The following is a 25,296-nucleotide window of genomic DNA, read 5'->3' on the forward strand; positions in this document are numbered from 1 at the left end:
TCCCTTGAGTTATTAAGAGGCCTATAAACAGACTTTTAGGTTTTTCAATAGGGGGTGCTGGTCGTCCCTTCTACCTCGTAGTAAATCATAACATCTGATTTCTATTTTTTTCCTTTACGTAGATATAAAGCTTAGTAAGATAGATATTGTATAACAATAATGGACAAAAATCCCGAAGAATATAAAAAAGAAAATAATGATTCTGTTTGTGCGGTAAAGCATGAAAGTGACTTATTGCTTAAGAAAATGCTAACCTGGATATTGGGGAAGATGAAAGTACAATGATAGCAAAAGCCTTATCACCTAAAGAATCCAGTTTAAATGTTGCGGATACCATTGTACAATGATAGCAAAAGCCTTATCACCTAAGAATCCAGTTTAAATGTTGCGGATACCATTTGTGATAATATAGCAGTTAAATGCGATTCAAAGTTGACAACTTATCAATGTGCAAAATGTAAAAAAATATTTACCAAGTATGTTTTTATTAGCCTTGCATGACCGAACTCATACTGGTTTGGATCCATCCGAATGTGGAAAATGTGGAAAATGTTTCTGCTTTTGTTTTTGAGATAAATATACACATTTATAGTTACTATGTAAACTGGTGTATGTGGACGGAGATTTGTAATATGTTATTTTCAACATTTCACTTTTTCAGAAGAATATTTTAATCTTCATATTTTTCGTCTAGGACTTTTTTACAAACAATTCTTGAATACTTGGTTCTTTAGCTTTTGATATTGATATGTCATAATGACAATAAAAAAATGACAACATAATCTTAGGTAACAATTGCTTGTTTGCTCAGGATTTTTCTAAATAGCAATTGTTCTGCAATATGTTTTTGAACACTTTTTTCCAAATAATTCATTACAATGTATTTTCTTCCTTTCTCTAATAAAATATAATGGACAATGCACCTTACAATCCCAGGCATTGCGATACTAAAATTTCAATCAAGCCTCGTGAAAAACATAGCTTCGTTTAAATTATTTTGCGAGTTGGAAAGATATCTACTTTATCAATATCTACTTCATAAAGAAGTAAAGTTATCTTCTTAACATTTTTTTCATTTTCCTTTTAGAAAAAAAAATCAAGATAAAAACTCCCAGTCTTGACAATGGAGATTGAAAATGAAGTCACAGACTGTAACATGGAAAGTAATTTTAGTTTTACATGGAATGAACCAATCAATGGGAGAGAACTTGATTTTGAAGACCAGACTTTGGATTTCAATGATCTTGTTAGGACCACTTTGGATATGGAAAAAACAGATATGACCAGTCTGCAGATTGATTTGGTCCCTGATTTAATTTCTAAAGATAATGAAGTTTTAACCATGGAAACCTCCGATAATCTGTCAATATCTACGGAAGAAGACTTGTCAAATACTGAAAATTTAATGGAAATGGCAAGTTCAATTGTTATAGATGAAGAAGAAAGGAAAAATGAAAATTATTTCAAATGCATAAAGTGTAGTTTCTGTTTCGACAAAAGGAGTTCCTTAATGAGCATATACAAAAAGTACATGGTGAAGTCATGGGTTTTCAATGTGAAGAATGTGGTAAGCAGTTTACTCAAAATAGCAACTTGAAAGCACATTTGAGAACTCATTTAGGTGGAAAGCCTTTTAAGTGTGAAGAATGTGGTAAACTCTTTACCCAAAAAAGAACTTGACAGAACATTTCAAAACTCATACTGGAGAAAAACCTTTCAAGTGTGAAGAATGTGGTATACACTTCACACAAAAAGGCAGTTTGGCTGTCCATTTGAGAATCCATGCATGTGAAAATAATTTTAAATGTGAAGAATGTGGTAAAAACTTTACACAAAAAGGCAGCCTGAAAAGACATTTGAGAACTCACACAGGAGAAAAAAATTTTGAATGCCAAGAGTGTGGTAAATGCTTTATGCAAAGGGTACCTTGAAAAGACATTTGAGAACTCACACAGGAGAAAAACAATTTGAATGTCAATAGTGTGGTAAATGCTTTATGCAAAAGGGTACCTTGAAAACTTATACGAGAACTCATGATGGAGGAAAAATGTGGTAAAACGTTTAGATGCAAAAAACATCTCTCAAGACATCACAATTGAATTCACAAAAAGGAATAAAACTTACTTATGCAGATTTATATGATATACCCATTTATGAATTTAGTTTATAACTTTTAACCTGTGTTTGTCTGTTCGTCGTCGTTCTGTTACCAACTTTTCTCGGGGTTGAATCATAGGAAATTTTGTGATTTTTGATACAAAGGTCATGGCTGGAACCCCCCCTGGCCTGAGGGGGGGGGCTAAAAGGTCGAGCAGCGATTGGTACCTGATTTTAGCCTGTGGCTAGGGGGGACTAACCATGTTAAGGGGTCACCTAAATTTTTTCAGAACGACCTGGGGGCTAGATTCTATGTTTGGTGATTGAATAGACGATATCGGCTTTCCAAATTCTCCCCGAATGATTACCCATGATGCGTTGTGCAAAAAAATTAACGGACGATATTGATGACGATACCAATGCATCATGGGTAATCATTCGGGGAGAATTCGGAAAGCTGATATCGTCTATTATAAGCAGCCTACCAGACCATAGGTTGGCACTTTCTCATCTTATAGTTTAATCTAAGCAATGCTCAAAAACTGACAATTTGGTATCTAATATATTATCTGCAGTGCCGTAGCATGGGGGGGGGGGGTCAAGGGGGGCTATAACCCCAATAATTTTTTCAAAAATGGTTATTTTGCAAAGTTTTTCTTTTTAAATTTGTCATAATTGTCTTATAAGTGCATGCTTTGAGTGCATTTTCAAGCAATCTAGAGATCAAATTTTCAAAATTTTTCCCCTCGGACCAAACCATGGTTGGCCCTCGCGGTGTCACTAAACTTCAGCTCCCCTAATATGAAAATGCTTCCTACGGAACTGATCTGTAAAAATTCTTTAATCATGTTGTATTTACTTAGATAAGAATCTGTCTGGCAAGGGATCTGCATTCTGACTTACAAAACCTTGATAATCTGGCATGAACCTTCCGTAGTCAGCTTATCTCTAATTTCTTACCTTAGGGCATTTATTCTATTTAGCAATAACCTAAACTAACTGTTGTATTTGTTTGATGGTTTGAGAAGGATTTTCGAAAAAAAATTGACTTGCCATTGGCTTAGGGGTCGCCAAAAATATTTGGCAACCAGGGGTTACCTAAATCTTAGGGGTCACCTGAATTCTTAGAGGGCACCTAAAACCTGCTGCCAAGCCATGAAGGTGCAAAATGGTTATTACCAAAATGTGACGAAGTCTGATTTTAGAAAAAAAAAATTTGGGCCAATTTTGGCCCAAAAAATGCCCAAAAATATTTGTTCATTAGTTTTTCCTAGTTTTTTGTACAATGACGTAAAATTAAATTGTGCTAATTATGGGAAAGTTAATTTTTCGAAAAAAATTTTGGGCCCAACTTGCAAAATTTTAAATCATTCAGTTTTTGTTTCTGCATCTGCGTTTCTTCTTCAATAAACTTTTATTATTCGTTTTATAAACAGGTAGGTCCATAAAAGTATAGCTTGTTTAATTTTATTGTGTAAAACTTTTCTTTTTAGAAAATTTAAAACAAACAAATGAGAACCTTTTATTGATATGGAACAAATAATTAAAGTTGAACAAGAAGAACGAATATTATGTTTTCACGAAAATATTGAATCCATTTGCTTCAAATTTGAAGAAGAAATTGAGAATGTAAACAATATTGAGAATAGAAATATCGCTGGGAATGAGTTAGACACCGTGAAAGTCAAAATCGAGGAGAAGGATAATGATTTTGTTAGTATTGATGGTAATGCTACGACAGCAAGTCTGCAAATTGATTCGTGCATTGATATCAAAATTGAATTTGATGAAATTTCAACCTTTGCTGCAGAAGAATCGTCAAATACTGATTATTTAACAGAAATCGAGAGTTCGATTGTGGAAAGCGAAAAGGAACGAATAAAAGAAGGTGCCGATAATTCCAATAATTATTTTGAGTGTAATGACTGTGGTGCTTGTTATACATCAAAGGAGTTCCTTGGTCAACATTTCGTTCAAAAACATCATGTAATTAATAATCTAAATTGTGCTGTTTGTGGTAAACACTTTACGCAAAAATATAACTTGAAAGAACATTTCAAAACTCATACTGGAGAAAAACCTTTTAAGTGTGAAGAATGTGGTAAACTCTTCACCCAAAAATATAACTTGAAAGAACATTTCAAAACTCATACTGGAGAAAAACCTTTCAAGTGTGAAGAATGTGGTATACATTTCACACAAAAAGGCAACTTGAAAAAACATTTGAGAACTCATACTGGAGAAAAACCTTTTAAGTGTGAAGAATGTGGTAAGCAGTTTACTCAAAATAGCAACTTGAAAACACATTTGAGAACTCATTCAGGTGGAAAGCCTTTTAAGTGTGAAGAATGTGGTAAACTCTTCACCCAAAAATATAACTTGACAGAACATTTCAAAACTCATACTGGAGAAAAACCTTTCAAGTGTCAAGAATGTGGTATACACTTCACACAAAAAGGCAACTTGAAAAAACATTTGAGAACTCATTCAGGTGGAAAACCTTTCAAGTGTGAAGAATGTGGTAAACTCTTCACCCAAAAAAAGAACTTGACAGAACATTTCAAAACTCATACTGGAGAAAAACCTTTTAAGTGTGAAGAATGTGGTAAGCAGTTTACTCAAAATAGCAACTTGAAAAAACATTTGAGAACTCACACAGGAGAAAAACAATTTGAATGTCAAGAGTGTGGTAAATGCTTTATGCAAAAGGGTACCTTGAAAAGACATTTGAGAACTCATACAGGAGAGAAACAATTTGAATGTCAAGAGTGTGGTAAATGCTTTATGCAAAAGGGTACCTTGAAAACTCATATGAGAACTCATGATGGAGAAAAAATGTGGTAAAACTTTTAGATGCAAAAAACATCTCTCAAGACATCACAATTGAATTCACAAAAAGGAATGAAACTTACTTTTGCAGATATATACCCATTTATGAATTTAGTTTATAACTTTTAACCTGTGTTTGTCCGTTCGTCCGTTCATCTGTTACCAACTTTTCTCGGGATTGAATCATAGGAAAATTTTGTGATTTTTGATACAAAGGTGCAAAATGGTTATTACCAAAAAGTCTGATTTTCGAAAAAAATAATTTAGGCCAATTTTGGCCCAAAAAATGCCCAAAAATAGGGGTTTTTGGCATAGTGGGCAGCACCCCTCCAACCCCCACCTGAATAAAGTCACCCCCACCTGCATAGGGTAACCCCCACCTGAAAAATGCTACCGACCCAACCCCCACCTTCTTGGACCACCCCCACCTAAATTCTGAAAAGTTTCCAACCCCCACCTGAAAAAGGTTTTTGACTGTTTTAACAATTTTGAGGGTAAGCAAGGTTAATCACTTGAAAATAATTTCTATGCTTTTTATACTTCATACATCTTTTGTTATAATTATTAGACTTGGGAAGAAATAGATTTTTACTGTCAATGTATATGTTTATGATGAGCAGGGTTGAAAGAAAGTTTTTGAGTCAAAATAAGAAAACTAGTAAATAAACTCTCCAACCCCCACCTGAAAAAAGTCACCCCCACCTGTATAGGGTAACCCCCACCTAAGATTTGTGAGCAGGCTAACCCCCACCTGCTTAAATTTTTCTGAAAACCTCCAACCCCCCCTAAAGTTAGGGGGGGGTTCCCACTATGTTTGGACTTTGTTAAATTTGTTCATTAGTTTTTCCTAGTTTTTTGTACAATGACGTAAAATTAAATTGTGCTAATTATGGAAAAATTTTGGGCCCAACTTGCAAAATTTTAAATCATTCAGTTTTTGTTTCTGCAATGTTGTCTTCAATAAACTTTTATTATTCGTTTTATAAACAGGTAGGTCCTCAAAAGTATTGCTTGTTTAATTATTTTAAAACTTTTCTTTTTAGAAACATTTAAAACAAACAAATGAGAACCTTTTATTGATATGGAACAAATAATTAAAGTTGAACAAGAAGAACAAATATGTTTTCACGAAAATATTGAATCCATTTGCTTCAAATTTGAAGAAGAAATTGAGAATGTAAACAATTGAGAATAGAAATATCGCTGGGAATGAGTTGGACACCGTGAAGTCAAAATCGAGGAGAAGGATTATGATTTTGTTAGTATTGATGGTAATGCTACGACAGCAAGTCTGCAAATTGATTCGTCCATTGATATCAAAATTGAATTTGATGAAATTTCAACCTTTGCTGCAGAAGAATCGTCAAATACTGATTATTTAACCAAAATCGCGAGTTCGATTGTGGAAAGTGAAAAGGAACGAATAAAAGAAGGCGATAATTCCAATAATTATTTTGAGTGTAATGACTGTGGTGCTTGTTATACATCAAAGGAGTTCCTTGATCAACATTTCGTTCAAAAACACCGTCTAATTAATAATCTAAATTGTGCTGTTTGTTGTAAACACTTTACGCAAAAATATAACTTGAATGTCCATTTAAGAACTCACACAGGAGAAAGACCTTTTCAATGTGAAGAATGTGGTAAATCCTTTACTTACAAATCGTGCTTGAACATTCACTTGAGGTCTCATACAGGAAAGGATCAAGAATGTGGTAAACAATTTACCGAAAGTAGAGCAGCAAATGGGATGAGCCGAACCAATGATTCACCAAGCAAATATTTTAAATGTAATAAATGTGGCGTATGTTATACTACAAAAGAGTTCCTTGAAAAGCATTTCTTACAAAAACATAGTAATAACACAAAGTTTCAGTTCAGTTAAAAATCAGTGATTTTCGATGGAATTTTCAACAGTTTACTACTGAAAAATGACACTTTAATGTAAATTTTAGTCCTTATTTACTAATCATAAATAGCAATTTTTAAAAATTTTGGTGTTATTTTTTAACGGCCCTAATTAGTAAGCCCAAAATTAGGCTGCAGCGTGATAAGGGCCGGCGTAAAAAGGGATGAGGTATCTGGAATGAAAAAAAGCTTGTTATCCCTTGAGTTATTAAGAGGCCTATAAACAGACTTTTAGGTTTTTCAATAGGGGGTGCTGGTCGTCCCTTCTACCTCGTAGTAAATCATAACATCTGATTTCTATTTTTTTCCTTTACGTAGATATAAAGCTTAGTAAGATAGATATTGTATAACAATAATGGACAAAAATCCCGAAGAATATAAAAAAGAAAATAATGATTCTGTTTGTGCGGTAAAGCATGAAAGTGACTTATTGCTTAAGAAAATGCTAACCTTGGATATTGGGGAAGATGAAAGTACAATGATAGCAAAAGCCTTATCACCTAAAGAATCCAGTTTAAATGTTGCGGATACCATTTGTACAATGATAGCAAAAGCCTTATCACCTAAAGAATCCAGTTTAAATGTTGCGGATACCATTTGTGATAATATAGCAGTTAAATGCGATTCAAAGTTGACAACTTATCAATGTGCAAAATGTAAAAAATATTTACCAAGTATGTTTTTATTAGCCTTGCATGACCGAACTCATACTGGTTTGGATCCATCCGAATGTGGAAAATGTGGAAAATGTTTCTGCTTTTGTTTTTGAGATAAATATACACATTTATAGTTACTATGTAAACTGGTGTATGTGGACGGAGATTTGTAATATGTTATTTTCAACATTTCACTTTTTCAGAAGAATATTTTAATCTTCATATTTTTCGTCTAGGACTTTTTTACAAACAATTCTTGAATACTTGGTTCTTTAGCTTTTGATATTGATATGTCATAATGACAATAAAAAAATGACAACATAATCTTAGGTAACAATTGCTTGTTTGCTCAGGATTTTTCTAAATAGCAATTGTTCTGCAATATGTTTTTGAGCACTTTTTTCCAAATAATTCATTACAATGTATTTTCTTCCTTTCTCTAATAAAATATAATGGACAATGCACCTTACAAATCCCAGGCATTTGCGATACTAAAATTTCAATCAAGCCTCGTGAAAAACATAGCTTCGTTTAAATTATTTTGCGAGTTGGAAAGATATCTACTTTATCAATATCTACTTCATAAAGAAGTAAAGTTATCTTCTTAACATTTTTTTCATTTTCCTTTTAGAAAAAAAATCAAGATAAAAACTCCCAGTCTTGACAATGGAGATTGAAAATGAAGTCACAGACTGTAACATGGAAAGTAATTTTAGTTTTACATGGAATGAACCAATCAATGGGAGAGAACTTGATTTTGAAGACCAGACTTTGGATTTCAATGATCTTGTTAGGACCACTTTGGATATGGAAAAAACAGATATGACCAGTCTGCAGATTGATTTGGTCCCTGATTTAATTTCTAAAGATAATGAAGTTTTAACCATGGAAACCTCCGATAATCTGTCAATATCTACGGAAGAAGACTTGTCAAATACTGAAAATTTAATGGAAATGGCAAGTTCAATTGTTATAGATGAAGAAGAAAGGAAAAATGAAAATTATTTCAAATGCATAAAGTGTAGTTTCTGTTTCGACAAAAAGGAGTTCCTTAATGAGCATATACAAAAAGTACATGGTGAAGTCATGGGTTTTCAATGTGAAGAATGTGGTAAGCAGTTTACTCAAAATAGCAACTTGAAAGCACATTTGAGAACTCATTTAGGTGGAAAGCCTTTTAAGTGTGAAGAATGTGGTAAACTCTTTACCCAAAAAAAGAACTTGACAGAACATTTCAAAACTCATACTGGAGAAAAACCTTTCAAGTGTGAAGAATGTGGTATACACTTCACACAAAAAGGCAGTTTGGCTGTCCATTTGAGAATCCATGCATGTGAAAATAATTTTAAATGTGAAGAATGTGGTAAAAACTTTACACAAAAAGGCAGCCTGAAAAGACATTTGAGAACTCACACAGGAGAAAAAAATTTTGAATGCCAAGAGTGTGGTAAATGCTTTATGCAAAAGGGTACCTTGAAAAGACATTTGAGAACTCACACAGGAGAAAAACAATTTGAATGTCAATAGTGTGGTAAATGCTTTATGCAAAAGGGTACCTTGAAAACTTATACGAGAACTCATGATGGAGGAAAAATGTGGTAAAACGTTTAGATGCAAAAAACATCTCTCAAGACATCACAATTGAATTCACAAAAAGGAATAAAACTTACTTATGCAGATTTATATGATATACCCATTTATGAATTTAGTTTATAACTTTTAACCTGTGTTTGTCTGTTCGTCCGTTCTGTTACCAACTTTTCTCGGGGTTGAATCATAGGAAAATTTTGTGATTTTTGATACAAAGGTCATGGCTGGAACCCCCCCTGGCCTGAGGGGGGGGGGCTAAAAGGTCGAGCAGCGATTGGTACCTGATTTTAGCCTGTGGCTAGGGGGGACTAACCATGTTAAGGGGTCACCTAAATTTTTTCAGAACGACCTGGGGGCTAGATTCTATGTTTGGTGATTGAATAGACGATATCGGCTTTCCAAATTCTCCCCGAATGATTACCCATGATGCGTTGTGCAAAAAAATTAACGGACGATATTGATGACGATACCAATGCATCATGGGTAATCATTCGGGGAGAATTCGGAAAGCTGATATCGTCTATTATAAGCAGCCTACCAGACCATAGGTTGGCACTTTCTCATCTTATAGTTTAATCTAAGCAATGCTCAAAAACTGACAATTTGGTATCTAATATATTATCTGCAGTGCCGTAGCATGGGGGGGGGGGTCAAGGGGGGCTATAACCCCAATAATTTTTTCAAAAATGGTTATTTTGCAAAGTTTTTCTTTTTAAATTTGTCATAATTGTCTTATAAGTGCATGCTTTGAGTGCATTTTCAAGCAATCTAGAGATCAAATTTTCAAAATTTTTCCCCTCGGACCAAACCATGGTTGGCCCTCGCGGTGTCACTAAACTTCAGCTCCCCTAATATGAAAATGCTTCCTACGGAACTGATCTGTAAAAATTCTTTAATCATGTTGTATTTACTTAGATAAGAATCTGTCTGGCAAGGGATCTGCATTCTGACTTACAAAACCTTGATAATCTGGCATGAACCTTCCGTAGTCAGCTTATCTCTAATTTCTTACCTTAGGGCATTTATTCTATTTAGCAATAACCTAAACTAACTGTTGTATTTGTTTGATGGTTTGAGAAGGATTTTCGAAAAAAAATTGACTTGCCATTGGCTTAGGGGTCGCCAAAAATATTTGGCAACCAGGGGTTACCTAAATCTTAGGGGTCACCTGAATTCTTAGAGGGCACCTAAAACCTGCTGCCAAGCCATGAAGGTGCAAAATGGTTATTACCAAAATGTGACGAAGTCTGATTTTAGAAAAAAAAAATTTGGGCCAATTTTGGCCCAAAAAATGCCCAAAAATATTTGTTCATTAGTTTTTCCTAGTTTTTTGTACAATGACGTAAAATTAAATTGTGCTAATTATGGGAAAGTTAATTTTTCGAAAAAAATTTTGGGCCCAACTTGCAAAATTTTAAATCATTCAGTTTTTGTTTCTGCATCTGCGTTTCTTCAATAAACTTTTATTATTCGTTTTATAAACAGGTAGGTCCATAAAAGTATAGCTTGTTTAATTTTATTGTGTAAAACTTTTCTTTTTAGAAAAATTTAAAACAAACAAATGAGAACCTTTTATTGATATGGAACAAATAATTAAAGTTGAACAAGAAGAACGAATATTATGTTTTCACGAAAATATTGAATCCATTTGCTTCAAATTTGAAGAAGAAATTGAGAATGTAAACAATATTGAGAATAGAAATATCGCTGGGAATGAGTTAGACACCGTGAAAGTCAAAATCGAGGAGAAGGATAATGATTTTGTTAGTATTGATGGTAATGCTACGACAGCAAGTCTGCAAATTGATTCGTGCATTGATATCAAAATTGAATTTGATGAAATTTCAACCTTTGCTGCAGAAGAATCGTCAAATACTGATTATTTAACAGAAATCGAGAGTTCGATTGTGGAAAGCGAAAAGGAACGAATAAAAGAAGGTGCCGATAATTCCAATAATTATTTTGAGTGTAATGACTGTGGTGCTTGTTATACATCAAAGGAGTTCCTTGGTCAACATTTCGTTCAAAAACATCATGTAATTAATAATCTAAATTGTGCTGTTTGTGGTAAACACTTTACGCAAAAATATAACTTGAAAGAACATTTCAAAACTCATACTGGAGAAAAACCTTTTAAGTGTGAAGAATGTGGTAAACTCTTCACCCAAAAATATAACTTGAAAGAACATTTCAAAACTCATACTGGAGAAAAACCTTTCAAGTGTGAAGAATGTGGTATACATTTCACACAAAAAGGCAACTTGAAAAAACATTTGAGAACTCATACTGGAGAAAAACCTTTTAAGTGTGAAGAATGTGGTAAGCAGTTTACTCAAAATAGCAACTTGAAAACACATTTGAGAACTCATTCAGGTGGAAAGCCTTTTAAGTGTGAAGAATGTGGTAAACTCTTCACCCAAAAATATAACTTGACAGAACATTTCAAAACTCATACTGGAGAAAAACCTTTCAAGTGTCAAGAATGTGGTATACACTTCACACAAAAAGGCAACTTGAAAAAACATTTGAGAACTCATTCAGGTGGAAAACCTTTCAAGTGTGAAGAATGTGGTAAACTCTTCACCCAAAAAAAGAACTTGACAGAACATTTCAAAACTCATACTGGAGAAAAACCTTTTAAGTGTGAAGAATGTGGTAAGCAGTTTACTCAAAATAGCAACTTGAAAAAACATTTGAGAACTCACACAGGAGAAAAACAATTTGAATGTCAAGAGTGTGGTAAATGCTTTATGCAAAAGGGTACCTTGAAAAGACATTTGAGAACTCATACAGGAGAGAAACAATTTGAATGTCAAGAGTGTGGTAAATGCTTTATGCAAAAGGGTACCTTGAAAACTCATATGAGAACTCATGATGGAGAAAAAATGTGGTAAAACTTTTAGATGCAAAAAACATCTCTCAAGACATCACAATTGAATTCACAAAAAGGAATGAAACTTACTTTTGCAGATATATATGATATACCCATTTATGAATTTAGTTTATAACTTTTAACCTGTGTTTGTCCGTTCGTCCGTTCATCTGTTACCAACTTTTCTCGGGATTGAATCATAGGAAAATTTTGTGATTTTTGATACAAAGGTGCAAAATGGTTATTACCAAAAAGTCTGATTTTCGAAAAAAAAAATTTAGGCCAATTTTGGCCCAAAAAATGCCCAAAAATAGGGGTTTTTGGACTTTGTTAAATTTGTTCATTAGTTTTTCCTAGTTTTTTGTACAATGACGTAAAATTAAATTGTGCTAATTATGGAAAAATTTTGGGCCCAACTTGCAAAATTTTAAATCATTCAGTTTTTGTTTCTGCAATGTTGTCTTCAATAAACTTTTATTATTCGTTTTATAAACAGGTAGGTCCTCAAAAGTATTGCTTGTTTAATTATTTTAAAACTTTTCTTTTTAGAAACATTTAAAACAAACAAATGAGAACCTTTTATTGATATGGAACAAATAATTAAATTTGAACAAGAAGAACAAATATGTTTTCACGAAAATATTGAATCCATTTGCTTCAAATTTGAAGAAGAAATTGAGAATGTAAACAATATTGAGAATAGAAATATCGCTGGGAATGAGTTGGACACCGTGAAAGTCAAAATCGAGGAGAAGGATTATGATTTTGTTAGTATTGATGGTAATGCTACGACAGCAAGTCTGCAAATTGATTCGTCCATTGATATCAAAATTGAATTTGATGAAATTTCAACCTTTGCTGCAGAAGAATCGTCAAATACTGATTATTTAACCCAAATCGCGAGTTCGATTGTGGAAAGTGAAAAGGAACGAATAAAAGAAGGCGATAATTCCAATAATTATTTTGAGTGTAATGACTGTGGTGCTTGTTATACATCAAAGGAGTTCCTTGATCAACATTTCGTTCAAAAACACCGTCTAATTAATAATCTAAATTGTGCTGTTTGTGGTAAACACTTTACGCAAAAATATAACTTGAATGTCCATTTAAGAACTCACACAGGAGAAAGACCTTTTCAATGTGAAGAATGTGGTAAATCCTTTACTTACAAATCGTGCTTGAACATTCACTTGAGGTCTCATACAGGAAAGGATCAAGAATGTGGTAAACAATTTACCGAAAGTAGAGCAGCAAATGGGATGAGCCGAACCAATGATTCACCAAGCAAATATTTTAAATGTAATAAATGTGGCGTATGTTATACTACAAAAGAGTTCCTTGAAAAGCATTTCTTACAAAAACATAGTAATAACACAAAGTTTCAGTGTAAAGAATGTGGTAGATCATTTACACAAAAATATAACCTGGCTACTCATTTAAAAACTCACAAACGAGAAAAGGTATTTGTATTCAAAGATTGCAGTGAAAAATTTGCCACAAAAAGTCAGAAGGTACACAAAAGAATCAAATCATGTTAGGGATGTAGTGTTTCTGGAAACCGGCCGGGTGAAAAATAATAATTTCCTGACCCGGCTGCAGACTATGGGTTCATCTATATGGTTCATCATAAAGAAAATCAAGTTGACCGTTCAAGCTATCAAAGTCGTTTGGTTAGATATTCCCGATTGTAAATCAAGTTTTTTTCGTTAGTAGTTGATACATTAGTATTCAGGGCTTACTTCATACTGTTTGTGGGTAGTTATCTTTAAAATTCTATTTCAATGATCTTAAGTTATCAAAAAAAGCAAAAAACTAGAATCCCGCATTCCGTAAACACTAAATTTTTTTATTTTCGCCTACCACTCTAGACACACACTGGAGAAAAAAACTCTTTCTGTTTTCACAACGAAATCATGTTGTATGAAATATTTCAAATGGAAAAAAAGTCTCATTAAACAAACAAACACTCATTAAATTCAATTGAAATCAAAAGAGTAGTATAGAAATTATGCTTCTTTATTCGAAGCTGAGTTAAAACTTCATAACGTAAAAATAACGATTGTAAATAGTTTACAAACAAGGAGATTGATTTTTAGAAGGGACAGCGAAATGGGGATTATCGGATCGCACTATACACTATATATTTTCGAAAATTTAGCCCAAAACCCTTGGGGATATCCATTTTTAAAGGTTGGGGGGAATGCCAAGAAGGGGGGGTCATTTAACAAGGGGGGTCAAACCCCTTTCCGCATTATGTATTTATTTAGAGCGTAAACATAACTCTATCGTTCGAGCCCCTCCCTTCTTTAACGTATTTTCAATACCTTTTAATAAAAGACGTCTTCAAGTTTTGACCTCAAAAAATGAAATTTGTTGTATAACATTTTAAATTTGGTTCATTCGTTCTAAAAGTTTTAAGTTTTTGAAGCTCGAAATTCACTTTTAAAGCAAATTTGAAAAAGTAGGTATCAAACTAAACATAATGCAAATAATTATATATACGATAGGAATATTCTTTTTTTTTGCTTTTGTTTGAGCCATTCCATTTTATATCCATTCAGGGGGTTGGACGAACATTTTTAGATAACCAGACAAAAATTTTTAGGGGGTGTTTTTCATTTTTCCAAGGGGGTAAAAAGTGATTCTAAAATTTCCAGGGGGTAAAAGACTGATTTTAGTTCGTCCATCCTCACTTTAAGGTATGAAAATTTTTATGCAGATTTTGTCATTTTCAATAATTTCTTTTTGACTTGAAAAGGTTCGTACACCCCCTGTATGTTTTTTTAACGGAACACCCCATTAGAAACAGGAAGACAGTGAACCTGCAAAGTTCTCAAAAACTTTCAGTGAAAATGTTTAGGTGATACTCCTTTTTGACTTTTCTTCACATTGTTATGCAAGAAATGTCAAAAAACCAACCAAAGCCTTACGCTTTTGAGTGGGTCGCCCGGTAGGGGCAAAAAGCCAAATCAGAGGTGGGGTTATGTGGGAAGTAAGTATTTTGGAAAAATTTCTGATCGGTCAGTAAAATACCAACCGTATTGTTTTGTCGTCTCGTAATTTCAAAGTTGGATGTGAAAAAGTCGTCGTTTGAGATAAACATTAATATACTAACACTTTTTTTTTTTTCAACAGATGCAAAAATAACAAAACAATTAAAATATGAAGAAACTCAATAAATGTTTCAGAAAAAGAATATGAGATGGATCTGGTCTCCATCAAAATTGAACCTGATGATGAAAATGTTGGCAACAAAGTGTATTCATTTACTGACAGAAGCGTTAAAGATAGATACTTAGAAATAACAATTGAAGAGGAAGATAATTCTTTGGCTCCTGATGAAAAGGTACCATATCCTTTACTTCAATCAGATTCTTTTGATGTTAATAATAAATCAGGTGAAACAGTTGATTCAAAAGGTATTTCTTCAGCATCGTCTGTTCTGTGTGATGGTTCACAACAGGTTGATAAAAATAATCAAGATTCATCGAATGTTGCTATTTCTGTAATCGAAAATAAGGAAACTCCAGGAAAGAAAAAGAGTGTTAACAATCACAAATGTGAAATATGTAATAAGACTTTCACTAAGAGATTCAATTTAAAAAGGCATCTTATATTACACACTGGTGAAAAACCTTTTAAGTGCGATGAATGTGGTAAATGTTTTCCTTTCAACACGAGCTAACACAGCATTCCATTAAACATAGTGGAATTAAACCTTTTAAATGCGAAGAATGTGATGAATCTTTTCAAAGCTACTATTTTCTAAAGAATCATCTTATTAAGGTGCATAATGAAGGACAACCTTTTAATTGTAAGGAATGTGGTAAATCTTTTCCTTGTCAAAGTGCTTTAACGCGGCATCTTATGGTACACAGCGACATTAGACCATGTAAATGTGAAGAATGTGGTAAATGTTTTCGGAGCAAGCAAAACCTAAAGGAGCATCTAAGAATACACACTGGTGAAAAACCATTCAAGTGTCAAGAATGTGGTAAAAGTTTTTGTCAAAGAAATAAATTAACACAACATTTAAATGTACACAGTGAAATTAAACCATATAAATGTCAAGAATGTGGTAAATGCTTTGCAGAACAAAGAAGTTTAACCCGTCATACAGAGTCTTTTTGTGGAGTTATGCCATTAAAATGTGAAGAATGTGGTAGACGTTTCAAATATGTGGAAAGTCTAACAAAACATCAGAAAACTCATGAAGCTAAGCCATTTCAACGTGAAAAGGTAGACTTAGAAAAATTGTTTGCATGGAAACAGAATTTTAATGACCATCAGGATAACAAAGAAAGCAGTTAATAAAGAGGGAAGAATTAAAATTGACGAGTTGGTTGAACGTCTGGTATATTATTGTTACCTGGTAAATTTTAATATCTTCCTATTTTCAAGAATTAAATTTGAAATGATTTTAATCTATTCTACTAAATTCATTTTAAATGCTTTTTGTTGTTGAAATTTTCAAAAATGTTTTTAAGTATGAACCCAAATGAAAAAAGTTTACTATTTCCAAGAAGTATTTTAAGTTTAGTGTCTTCTTAGTTTATCGTATAGTTTTGCAATTGATAGTATGTAGTTTCACTTTGGACGGTTAATATTCATGATATGCACTACTGCAATGACTTCACACGAAATTATACAACTTTTCTGTTTTTGGTCCACCCAATACGTCACTTTTTCTATTGTTTAATTGACTTATTAGGTGGAAAATTTCATGAATTCATGATATGCACCATTGCAATGTCCAAAGACTCAACAGCTGAAAGACATTGCAATGTCCAAGGACTCAACAGCTGAAAGACATTGCAATGGTGCATATCATGAATACTCATGTTCATGATTGAATATTAATATTTTGATAACATGATAAAAAGTAAGCAAAGTATTAGAAGAACAATTTTAAAAATTCCTAATTTCATCTCAGAGCACTAAAAAAAATGCAGTAGTTGTTTTTTTTATGATAATTTCATCTCTATTGAAAGTTAAGGTGTTTAGAGTTGAAAATTAATATTATATTTATGTTAAAATTTTTGACATGTGTAAATAATGAATTTTATTTGTTTTATATGAGAATTTAAAAATTATAATCTGTTCACTGACATTATAATTCCAAACATGAAAATTGACATTACTGATGCATTGGGCTCTTCCAGAGAATGTTCGTACATGGGGGTTGAGGATAAAGTGTCTGCGGGTAGTTAGGTATTTTTTTCTTGAAAAGCCCATTCATGATCTAATCCAAAAATACTTGTTTGTGTAATATGTCGACTTTATACTGATATATTTTTAAGAGCTTCAGATCACAAAGTTGATTGTTAAGATTTTGTTTTTTAAGTTTTAATTCAGTTTTTCCTAATCTCTGCCTCGCATACATTTTTGAAACACTCTATGTAAAATACTCCTGCAGGGGCTTATAATTTCAATGTTATTGTTAAATTTTTCTTTCACAGATTAAAAATAAACGAAGCAATTAAAATATGAAACAGGAGGCAATAAATGATTCAAAATGATATGAGTTTGGTTTTGTTTCTATCAAAATCGAAACTGATGGAGAAAATCGAGTCGTCGTTGGGAATAAATTACTAATACTTTCTTTTTCTTTAACAGATAAAAAATAAAGAAACAATTAAAGTATCAAAAAGGAAGTCAATAAATGTTTTAAGAAAGAAATACGAGATGGGTTTTGTTTCTATCAAAATTCAACCTAATAAAGAGAATCAAGTCGTTGGTTGGAATGAAAAACAGTGTATAGTTGATCCAGCCGTCAAAATGATCACCCGATGGTCGAAATGCCCGTCCAGCCGTCAAAACGAATATCCAGCCATAGAAAGGAGCGTCTAGCCGTCGAAACAAACGCCTGGCGGTCGAAGCGAACCGGCGGTCATATTGTTCAAAAGCGGACCTCGCCCGGACACCAGTGAGATCCCTAATTAGAACCCTAATCTTATAAAAGCCTTTGCTTGTCAGAATCAGATCGATAAGGGAAGGTGTGTCCGTCCCTCTAGCTTGGGTTGGTTCATCAACGTGTTGGTAGAAGAAGGTGTTTCTTAGTGCGTCCAGAAATTGTTCATTTCCAGTTGATGTCTTTGTTGTTGAAATCACCGACGATACATTTGTGGGCATATTAATTTTGTTGTTGAACGCAATTTCCTTTAAGAGAAGGTTCAATGAAATGTTATTCCTGGCTGATGTGTTCGTATTAATAGGACTCCTATACATACATGCAAAGAGTAAACAGTTTGATCCTTCCAACTTGATCTCCAGCATGCATACTTCTTGAAAATCATGGGTACCGGGTAGGTCTCACTTCAAGAACAAGGTTTTTTATTGACTGTGTATATAAGGATGACAATTCCACGACCGACTTTATTCAAGGAATTCGTTTCATAAGGCTCGGAGTAATCTTTGACGACATAGTCCTGAATCAAGCGCTCTTTTTTCCATTTTTTTGGTTTCACTTTGCATATTGCTATGATATGGGGTTTTTCATTTAAAACTAGCTTGCTTAGTTCTCGTTTCTTCTTTTTTTGTAAGCTGATCTGCGTTTGTATACATAATGTTAAATTTTTGTCGTGATTGTTTTTATTTTTACTTTATATTTTCTACATCATTTGTCAATGGTTTCTTAATTAATTTTGGCCATTATTGGCCATTATTGGCCATTATCTTCTTGTTGAGTATCAGTATCTTCTTTCATTAGCTTCTTGATTGTGATAACTTTTTTTCTTTTTACAGGAAAATAAAGACGGTGAAATAAAAAAGAAAACTAATAAAATGAATAAAGAAGTCAAAGATTTATCCAACGAAATCGAACGTAACGAAGATGAGATGAATTCGGTTGCACTCAAGATTGGTCCAGAGGATGCTAATTTTGATTTATTTGGAGAGGAAAAGCATGAATTTATTTACTCAAAAACAGACGATATACCCTTGAAGATGAAGATTGAAGAGGGAAATACCTCTTTGGCCCCTGTCGAAGAGGTATCAGATTACCATTTTAAATCTAATTCTTTTTTCAATATCAAAATTGAACTTGATGAAATAATTCCACAAACAAACTTAACAACATATGCCTCTAATTTACAAGCAGAAAATGCAGAAACCAGGGAAAGGGAAAATGATCTTGCACCAAAAAGACGTGGCCAAAATTTTAAATGCAATGTTTGTGGTAAAGCCTTCAAGTTCTACTGTCATTTGAAGAATCATCTTAGAAATCACACTGGCGAAAAACCTTTCAAGTGTCAAGAATGTGGTAAATGTTTTACTCAACAAAGTAGTTTAAATGCACATCTTAAGATTCACAGTGATATCGAATCATTTAAATGTGTAGAATGTGGTAAATCTTTTCGAAGTAAATATCTTTTAAAGAATCATCTCAGAGAGCACACTGGGGAACCACTTTCAAGTGTCAAGAATGTGGTAAATGTTTTCCCAAACAAAGTGGTCTAACGCGACATCTTATTGTACATAGCAGCACTAAGCCGTTTAAATGTGAAGAATGTGGTAATTCCTTTAAAACAAATGGTTCTTTAAAGGAACATATTAAACTACATACCGAAGAAAAGCCATTCAAATGTGAAGAATGTTGTAAATGCTTTAAAACAATTAGTTCTTTAAAGAAACATAAAATAATACACACTGAAGAAAAGTTATTTAAATGTGAAGAATGTGGTAAATGCTTCAAAACAAATGGTTCTTTAAAGAAACATAAAAGAATACACACCAAAGAAAAGTCATTCAAGTGTGAAGAATGTGGTAAATGCTTCAAAACAAATGGTTCTTTAAAGAAACATGAAAGAATACACACTGAAGAAAAGTTATTTAAATGTGAAGAATGTGGTAAATGCTTCAAAACAAATGGTTCTTTAAAGAAACATGAAAGAATACACACTGAAGAAAAGTTATTTAAATGTGAAGAATGTGGTAAATGCTTCAAAACAAATGGTTCTTTAAAGAAACATAAAAGAATACACACCAAAGAAAAGGCATTCAAGTGTGAAGAATGTGGTAAATGCTTTAAAACAAATGGTTCTTTAAAGAAACATAAAATAATACACACCAAAGAAAAGGCATTCAAGTGTGAAGAATGTGGTAAATGCTTTAAAACAAATGGTTCTTTAAAGAAACATGAAAGAATACACACTGAAGAAAAGTTATTTAAATGTGAAGAATGTGGTAAATGCTTCAAAACAAATGGTTCTTTAAAGAAACATAAAAGAATACACACCGAAGAAAAGCTGTTCAAATGTAAAGAATGTGGTAAATGCTTTAAAACAAATGGTTCTTTAAAGAAACATCAAATAATACACACCGAACAAAAGCTTTTCAAATGTGAAGAATGTGGTAAATGCTTTAAAACAAATGGCTCTTTAAAGCAACATAAAATAATACACACCAAAGAAAAGGCATTCAAGTGTGAGGAGTGTGGTAAATGCTTTCAAAGTAAAGGCAATTTGAAATATCACATGACAGTCCACACTGGACAAAAACCATTCAAGTGTGAAAAATGTGGTAAATCTTTTCCAAGGAAAAACAGTTTGAAATATCACATGACAGTACATACTGGACAAAAACCATTCAAGTGTGCAGAATGTGGTAAATGTTACTCCGTAAAAAGAAGCTTAAATAGACATTTGTACTTGCACAATGAAATCAAATCATTTAAAATTGAAGAATGTGGTAAGTCCTTTTTCCGAAAAGATACTTTGAATCTTCACATGAAGACTCATAAACGAATAAAACATGTTCAAATTGAAGAACAAGAAAAACCTTTCCGATGTAACAAATGTGACAAATGTTTTAACAGTTTAAGTCATTTGACTGGTCATGATAAAAGCCACTCCGAAAGAATAGTTATGTTGTATGGAGAAAGAGAATCCAAAGAATTGTCAACTAAAAAACATCAAAATCAAAATCAAAATTTATTGGATGTTGCTAGTTTGATTGTCGAGAACGAAGAGACGAGGTTAAACAAAATCGATTATTCGAAGTATTGAGTATATTTTATGTGGAGTTGATATGATGCGAAAAATAGAGTATTTTTACAAGGTAGTTGTTTATTTTATTTTTTAGGACCAAAAATTATAATTCTACAAAATCTAGAAATAAAGAATTATATAACCTTCAATTGAAATCTCCATGCAATGCAGTGGATTTTGGTTTATTACTCAGAATGAAATCTTCAATACACTGCATTGCATTAACATTTTGCAAGCATGAAAAATCGTGATAAAAATTATAAATCAGTTCTTTGTTTCTCAATATTTGGCTCAATTTTTCCGAATTTTCTTTAGCACTTTGTGAGTCTTTTTATTTAATGTAATTCCCTACTAAATAGTTGAAAATCTTTTAGACAAATTGTCTTTAAAATACAATACCTTTGAAATTGAATCCAAGAGCACGTATTTAGCTTTATACGGAGGATTGATAATTATGCTGTCAAAAGGGTTTCATAAGATTAATGTTAATAGGTTAAGATAATTAATTGCAATTTTGTTTTTTCTGTTTTACAGGAAAAATACAGATAACAAAAAAAAAACTATATACAATGAATAAAGAAATCAAAGACGAGCAAAAAGTGAATTCTGTTTCCATCAAGATTGGTCCATCGACTTAGCCCTTTGAAGGCTTTCATGAAAGTGGCGCCAGTGACTGCAAGCTCTGTATATTCTGTGGACAATACCAGATACTACATTCCGTTTGTATCGTTTCGGTGACAACGCGTGGAAGTTCATCATAAGCCCGGTATCTGTCGGTTTGCAGTACCATGTTGACTCAAGGGAGTTTCCTTTGTGTATGATACATACGTTTAGGAAAGGTAGCTTACCATCCTCTTCAATCTCCAACGTGAATTTCAAATTCTTGTGGACTTTCTCATCGTCGTTAACGTCAATCAACTTTTGATCAATGTGTTGTCGTTTAATTGATCTTAGAATATCATCCATGTAACGCTCGAAAATTTTCGCGTCATCTTTGATAAATTCTTCGAATTTGGACAACCATATATTGGCCAGACAAGGGGCTGGTTGGGAACCCATGGCTAAGCCATCCACTTGTTTGTACGGTCCATCATGAGTTAGCAACATAACGTCAGTTGTCGCAAGTTTGGTTAGTGTGATAAATGTTTCTTTGTCAACAGGTGGCTTTTTTACATTCCCAGAATAGAGTAGGTCAGCTGCATCTTGGATCGCTTCGTCGACGGGTACGTTGGTGTACAGCGATTTCACATCAAACGAGATCATGACTTCGTCCTCATCTAACTCGATATCCTTTAGCTGATCAACCGTTTTCTTTGCTGAACTATTAATTTTCGATTGTGGTACGACTGACAACCATTCTGTTATTCTTTTGGCGATGTTGTAGTAGGGTGAAGATGGCATTGATAAGACTGGTCTCATCGGTACATTTTGTTTGTGGACCTTCGCTGTGCCGTATAATCGGGGTAGTTGTCCACCTGTTGATCGTAGATCTTCTAGTAACTTATCATCGATTTTACTGTTTTTATTCAAGGTAATTAGCTCTGAATTTATCCTTTTTTCCTCTTTTAGCACCACTTCCCTTGCATTCTTACGTTTGGAGTTTCTTTTACGAATTGACTTAAGTTTAGAATGTCATTCATTTTTTCCTGGTATGTGTTCTCTTTCATCACACAAATCCATGTGCCTTTATCGAATGGAACTGCGAGTAAGGCGTTTTCTTTCAGGATTTATTTGTTGTAAAATACTCCTGCAGGGGCTTATAATTTCAATGTTATTGCTAAATTTTTCTTTCACAGATTAAAAATAACGAAGCAATTAAAATATGAAACAGGAGGCAATAAAATGATTCAAAATGATATGAGGTTGGTTTTGTTTCCATCAAAATCGAAACTGATGGAGAAAATCGAGTCGTCGTTGGGAATAAATTACTAATAATTTCTTTTTCTTTAACAGATAAAAAATAAAGAAACAATTAAAGTATCAAAAAGGAAGTCAATAAATGTTTTAAGAAAGAAATACGAGATGGGTTTTGTTTCTATCAAAATTCAACCTAATAAAGAGAATCAAGTCGTTGGTTGGAATGATAAACCGATTCAGCCATCGAAATGATCACCCGATGGTCGAAATGCCCGTCCAGCCGTCAAAACGAACATCCAGCCATCGAAAGGAGCATCTAGCCGTCGAAACAAACGCCTGGCGGTCGAAGCGAACCGGCGGTCATATTGTTCAAAAGCGGACCTCGCCCAGACACCAGTGAGATCCTAATTAGAACCCTAATCTTATAAAAGCCTTCGCTTTTCAGAATCAGATCGATAAGGGAAGGTGTGTCCGTCCCTCTAGCTTGGGTTGGTTCATCAACGTGTTGGTAGAAGAAGGTGTTTCTTAGTGCGTCCAGAAATTGTTCATCTTTCTTTGTTTCGTTGTGAGGAGTGGACCAGTTTTTCCCAGTTGATGTCTTTGTTGATGAAATCACCGACGATACATTTTGTTGTTGAACGCAATTTCCTTTAAGAGAAGGTTAAATGAAATGTTATTCCTGGCTGATGTGTTCGTATTAATAGGACTCCTATACATACATGCAAAGAGTAAACAGTTTGATCCTTCCAACTTGATCTCTAGCATGCATACTTCTTGAAAATCATGGGTACCGCGTAGGTCTCACTTCAAGAACAAGGTTTTTTATAGACTGGCACGCCAGTCGGGCTGGAACGGTATCACGCGGGAAAAGTGAGCGTAGGAGTTAAGTAAGCGTAGGAAAAAAATTTGTCGGCGGCAAGGGCTGAAAGCCCGACTGGAGCGAAACCCCATGAAGGAAAAACGGCTGAAACTCCAATCTTACAACGCCAGATTTCGGCGTTGTAGAAATGAATGAACTTTGAGAAATTCGTGAAATGAGAAATGAAAACTTCCGTCAAAGTCGCAGATCGTGTTGTTTTGATTTTTGAGGAGTGAGTGATTGGAAGAAAAATGGCTGACTTCTAGTGAAATTTTTATTTGAAAAGATGTTTTGTTTCTTGTTTCTTATTTGAAACAAGAAACATCTTATATTCTTTGGCTCATTTTTGGTTGTTTTTTGTTTTGATTTGAGAGGCAAGAGAAGATCTTGTAACATCAGTTATCAGGACTTGTTGACTTGTTATCTTTTCCTATTCATAACTCATTGAATTTTAGGAATGGAGTATTCAGATTGCAAACACTACGGACTGTGAGTCTTTTTTTCATTTCAGCTTTCTTTTTCCTAGGTTTACATGTGGTAATCAAAGGGATAACCCAGGTACAGTAGCTACAATTATTTATATGACTTTCTAATTTTCCAGGACTCACAAGTCAAAGGTTCTTTATCAAAAATATACGGTTTGTTGGACTACCAGAGACTACTACACGACACTGACACAATGTCGTACGTATTGGAAGTGCTACAAACTTTTGTGAATATCTACCTGGTTATCCCTTTGGTTTGAGTTGAATACGTACCGTATCTATCCCTATGATAAAATTATACAGTTTTGAGTAGAAATAAAGTTATTGTAAAGCAGCGCTGACAAATTTCTTGAAATATTAAAAGTCTTCTTACAACATTTAAAAATGATTAAATTATTTCCCCATGCTTATGTTTTACTCAATTCTAGTATTTTTTCTCTTATTTATGCTTATACATGTAGTGGGAAATTTAGCAGACTTTATGGAGAATATTAGGAATTCTCAGTTTGGCAACAAAAATTTTCTCAAATGTACTGTACTATAACTTTAAACATTTACATATTTTTAAATTGCCAGATTAGTGTGGCAAGAAAACTCTAAAAAAAAAATTAGCCATAAATCTTCAAGTGTGAAGTTGATTTTATAGTACACATACTTACAAGTTACAAAAAATATGTCACATATTCAACAACCCATTTTTTCCACAGCTCACTTGTTCAACAAATTCTTGTCAAATTGGATATCGAACAAGTGTGTTGTGGAACAAATGGGTGCCAAAATGATCAACAACCCAGTTGATTGATAATCCACTTGCTCGACAATCTATATAGTTGTTCGGGAAAAGAGTATCGAACAACTAGTTGTCGAACAACCATACAGTCGAGCAAATGGGTGTCGAACTAATAACTGTCAAACAACTGGTCTAACAAATGTACCATCGAACAAGTATACTGTCGAACAAGTGGGATTTCCCCAAAATTATAGTTGTACGTATAGATGAAAATTTGTCAGAATTTATATTACGGTGAAAATTCAGAATTCTCAGTTTGACAACAAAAATTTTAAAATTGTAAGATTAGTGTGGCAAGAAAACTCTTAAAAAAATTTAGCCATAAATCTTAAAGTGTAAGGTTAATTATTCAGCATTTTTGGTGTG

At 33.3% G+C, this 25,296-nt stretch overlaps 1 protein-coding gene and 2 pseudogenes across 1 annotated transcript; 2 read left to right on the forward strand and 1 right to left on the reverse strand.

Moving 5' to 3' along the window:
- The first annotated feature begins 1,501 nt into the window (after positions 1-1,501).
- Positions 1,502-12,204, forward strand: LOC136798596 (zinc finger protein 721-like; annotated as a pseudogene).
- Positions 12,205-12,505: 301 nt separating this feature from the next.
- LOC136798597 (zinc finger protein 721-like) lies at positions 12,506-20,957 on the forward strand (annotated as a pseudogene).
- A 434-nt stretch (positions 20,958-21,391) lies between these two features.
- Positions 21,392-22,358, reverse strand: LOC136798598 (uncharacterized). Its single transcript, XM_067055231.1, has 2 exons — positions 21,788-22,358; positions 21,392-21,396 (listed from the first exon to the last, which is right to left on the reverse strand). Exons 1-2 carry the CDS (start codon positions 22,356-22,358, stop codon positions 21,392-21,394), a joined length of 576 nt encoding a protein of 191 aa, XP_066911332.1.
- Between the last annotated feature and the right edge of the window lie 2,938 nt (positions 22,359-25,296).

This window comes from Clytia hemisphaerica, unplaced genomic scaffold, assembly GCF_902728285.1.
Source record: "Clytia hemisphaerica strain Z4C2 unplaced genomic scaffold, Clytia hemisphaerica genome assembly, whole genome shotgun sequence".
NCBI lineage: Eukaryota > Metazoa > Cnidaria > Hydrozoa > Leptothecata > Clytiidae > Clytia > Clytia hemisphaerica.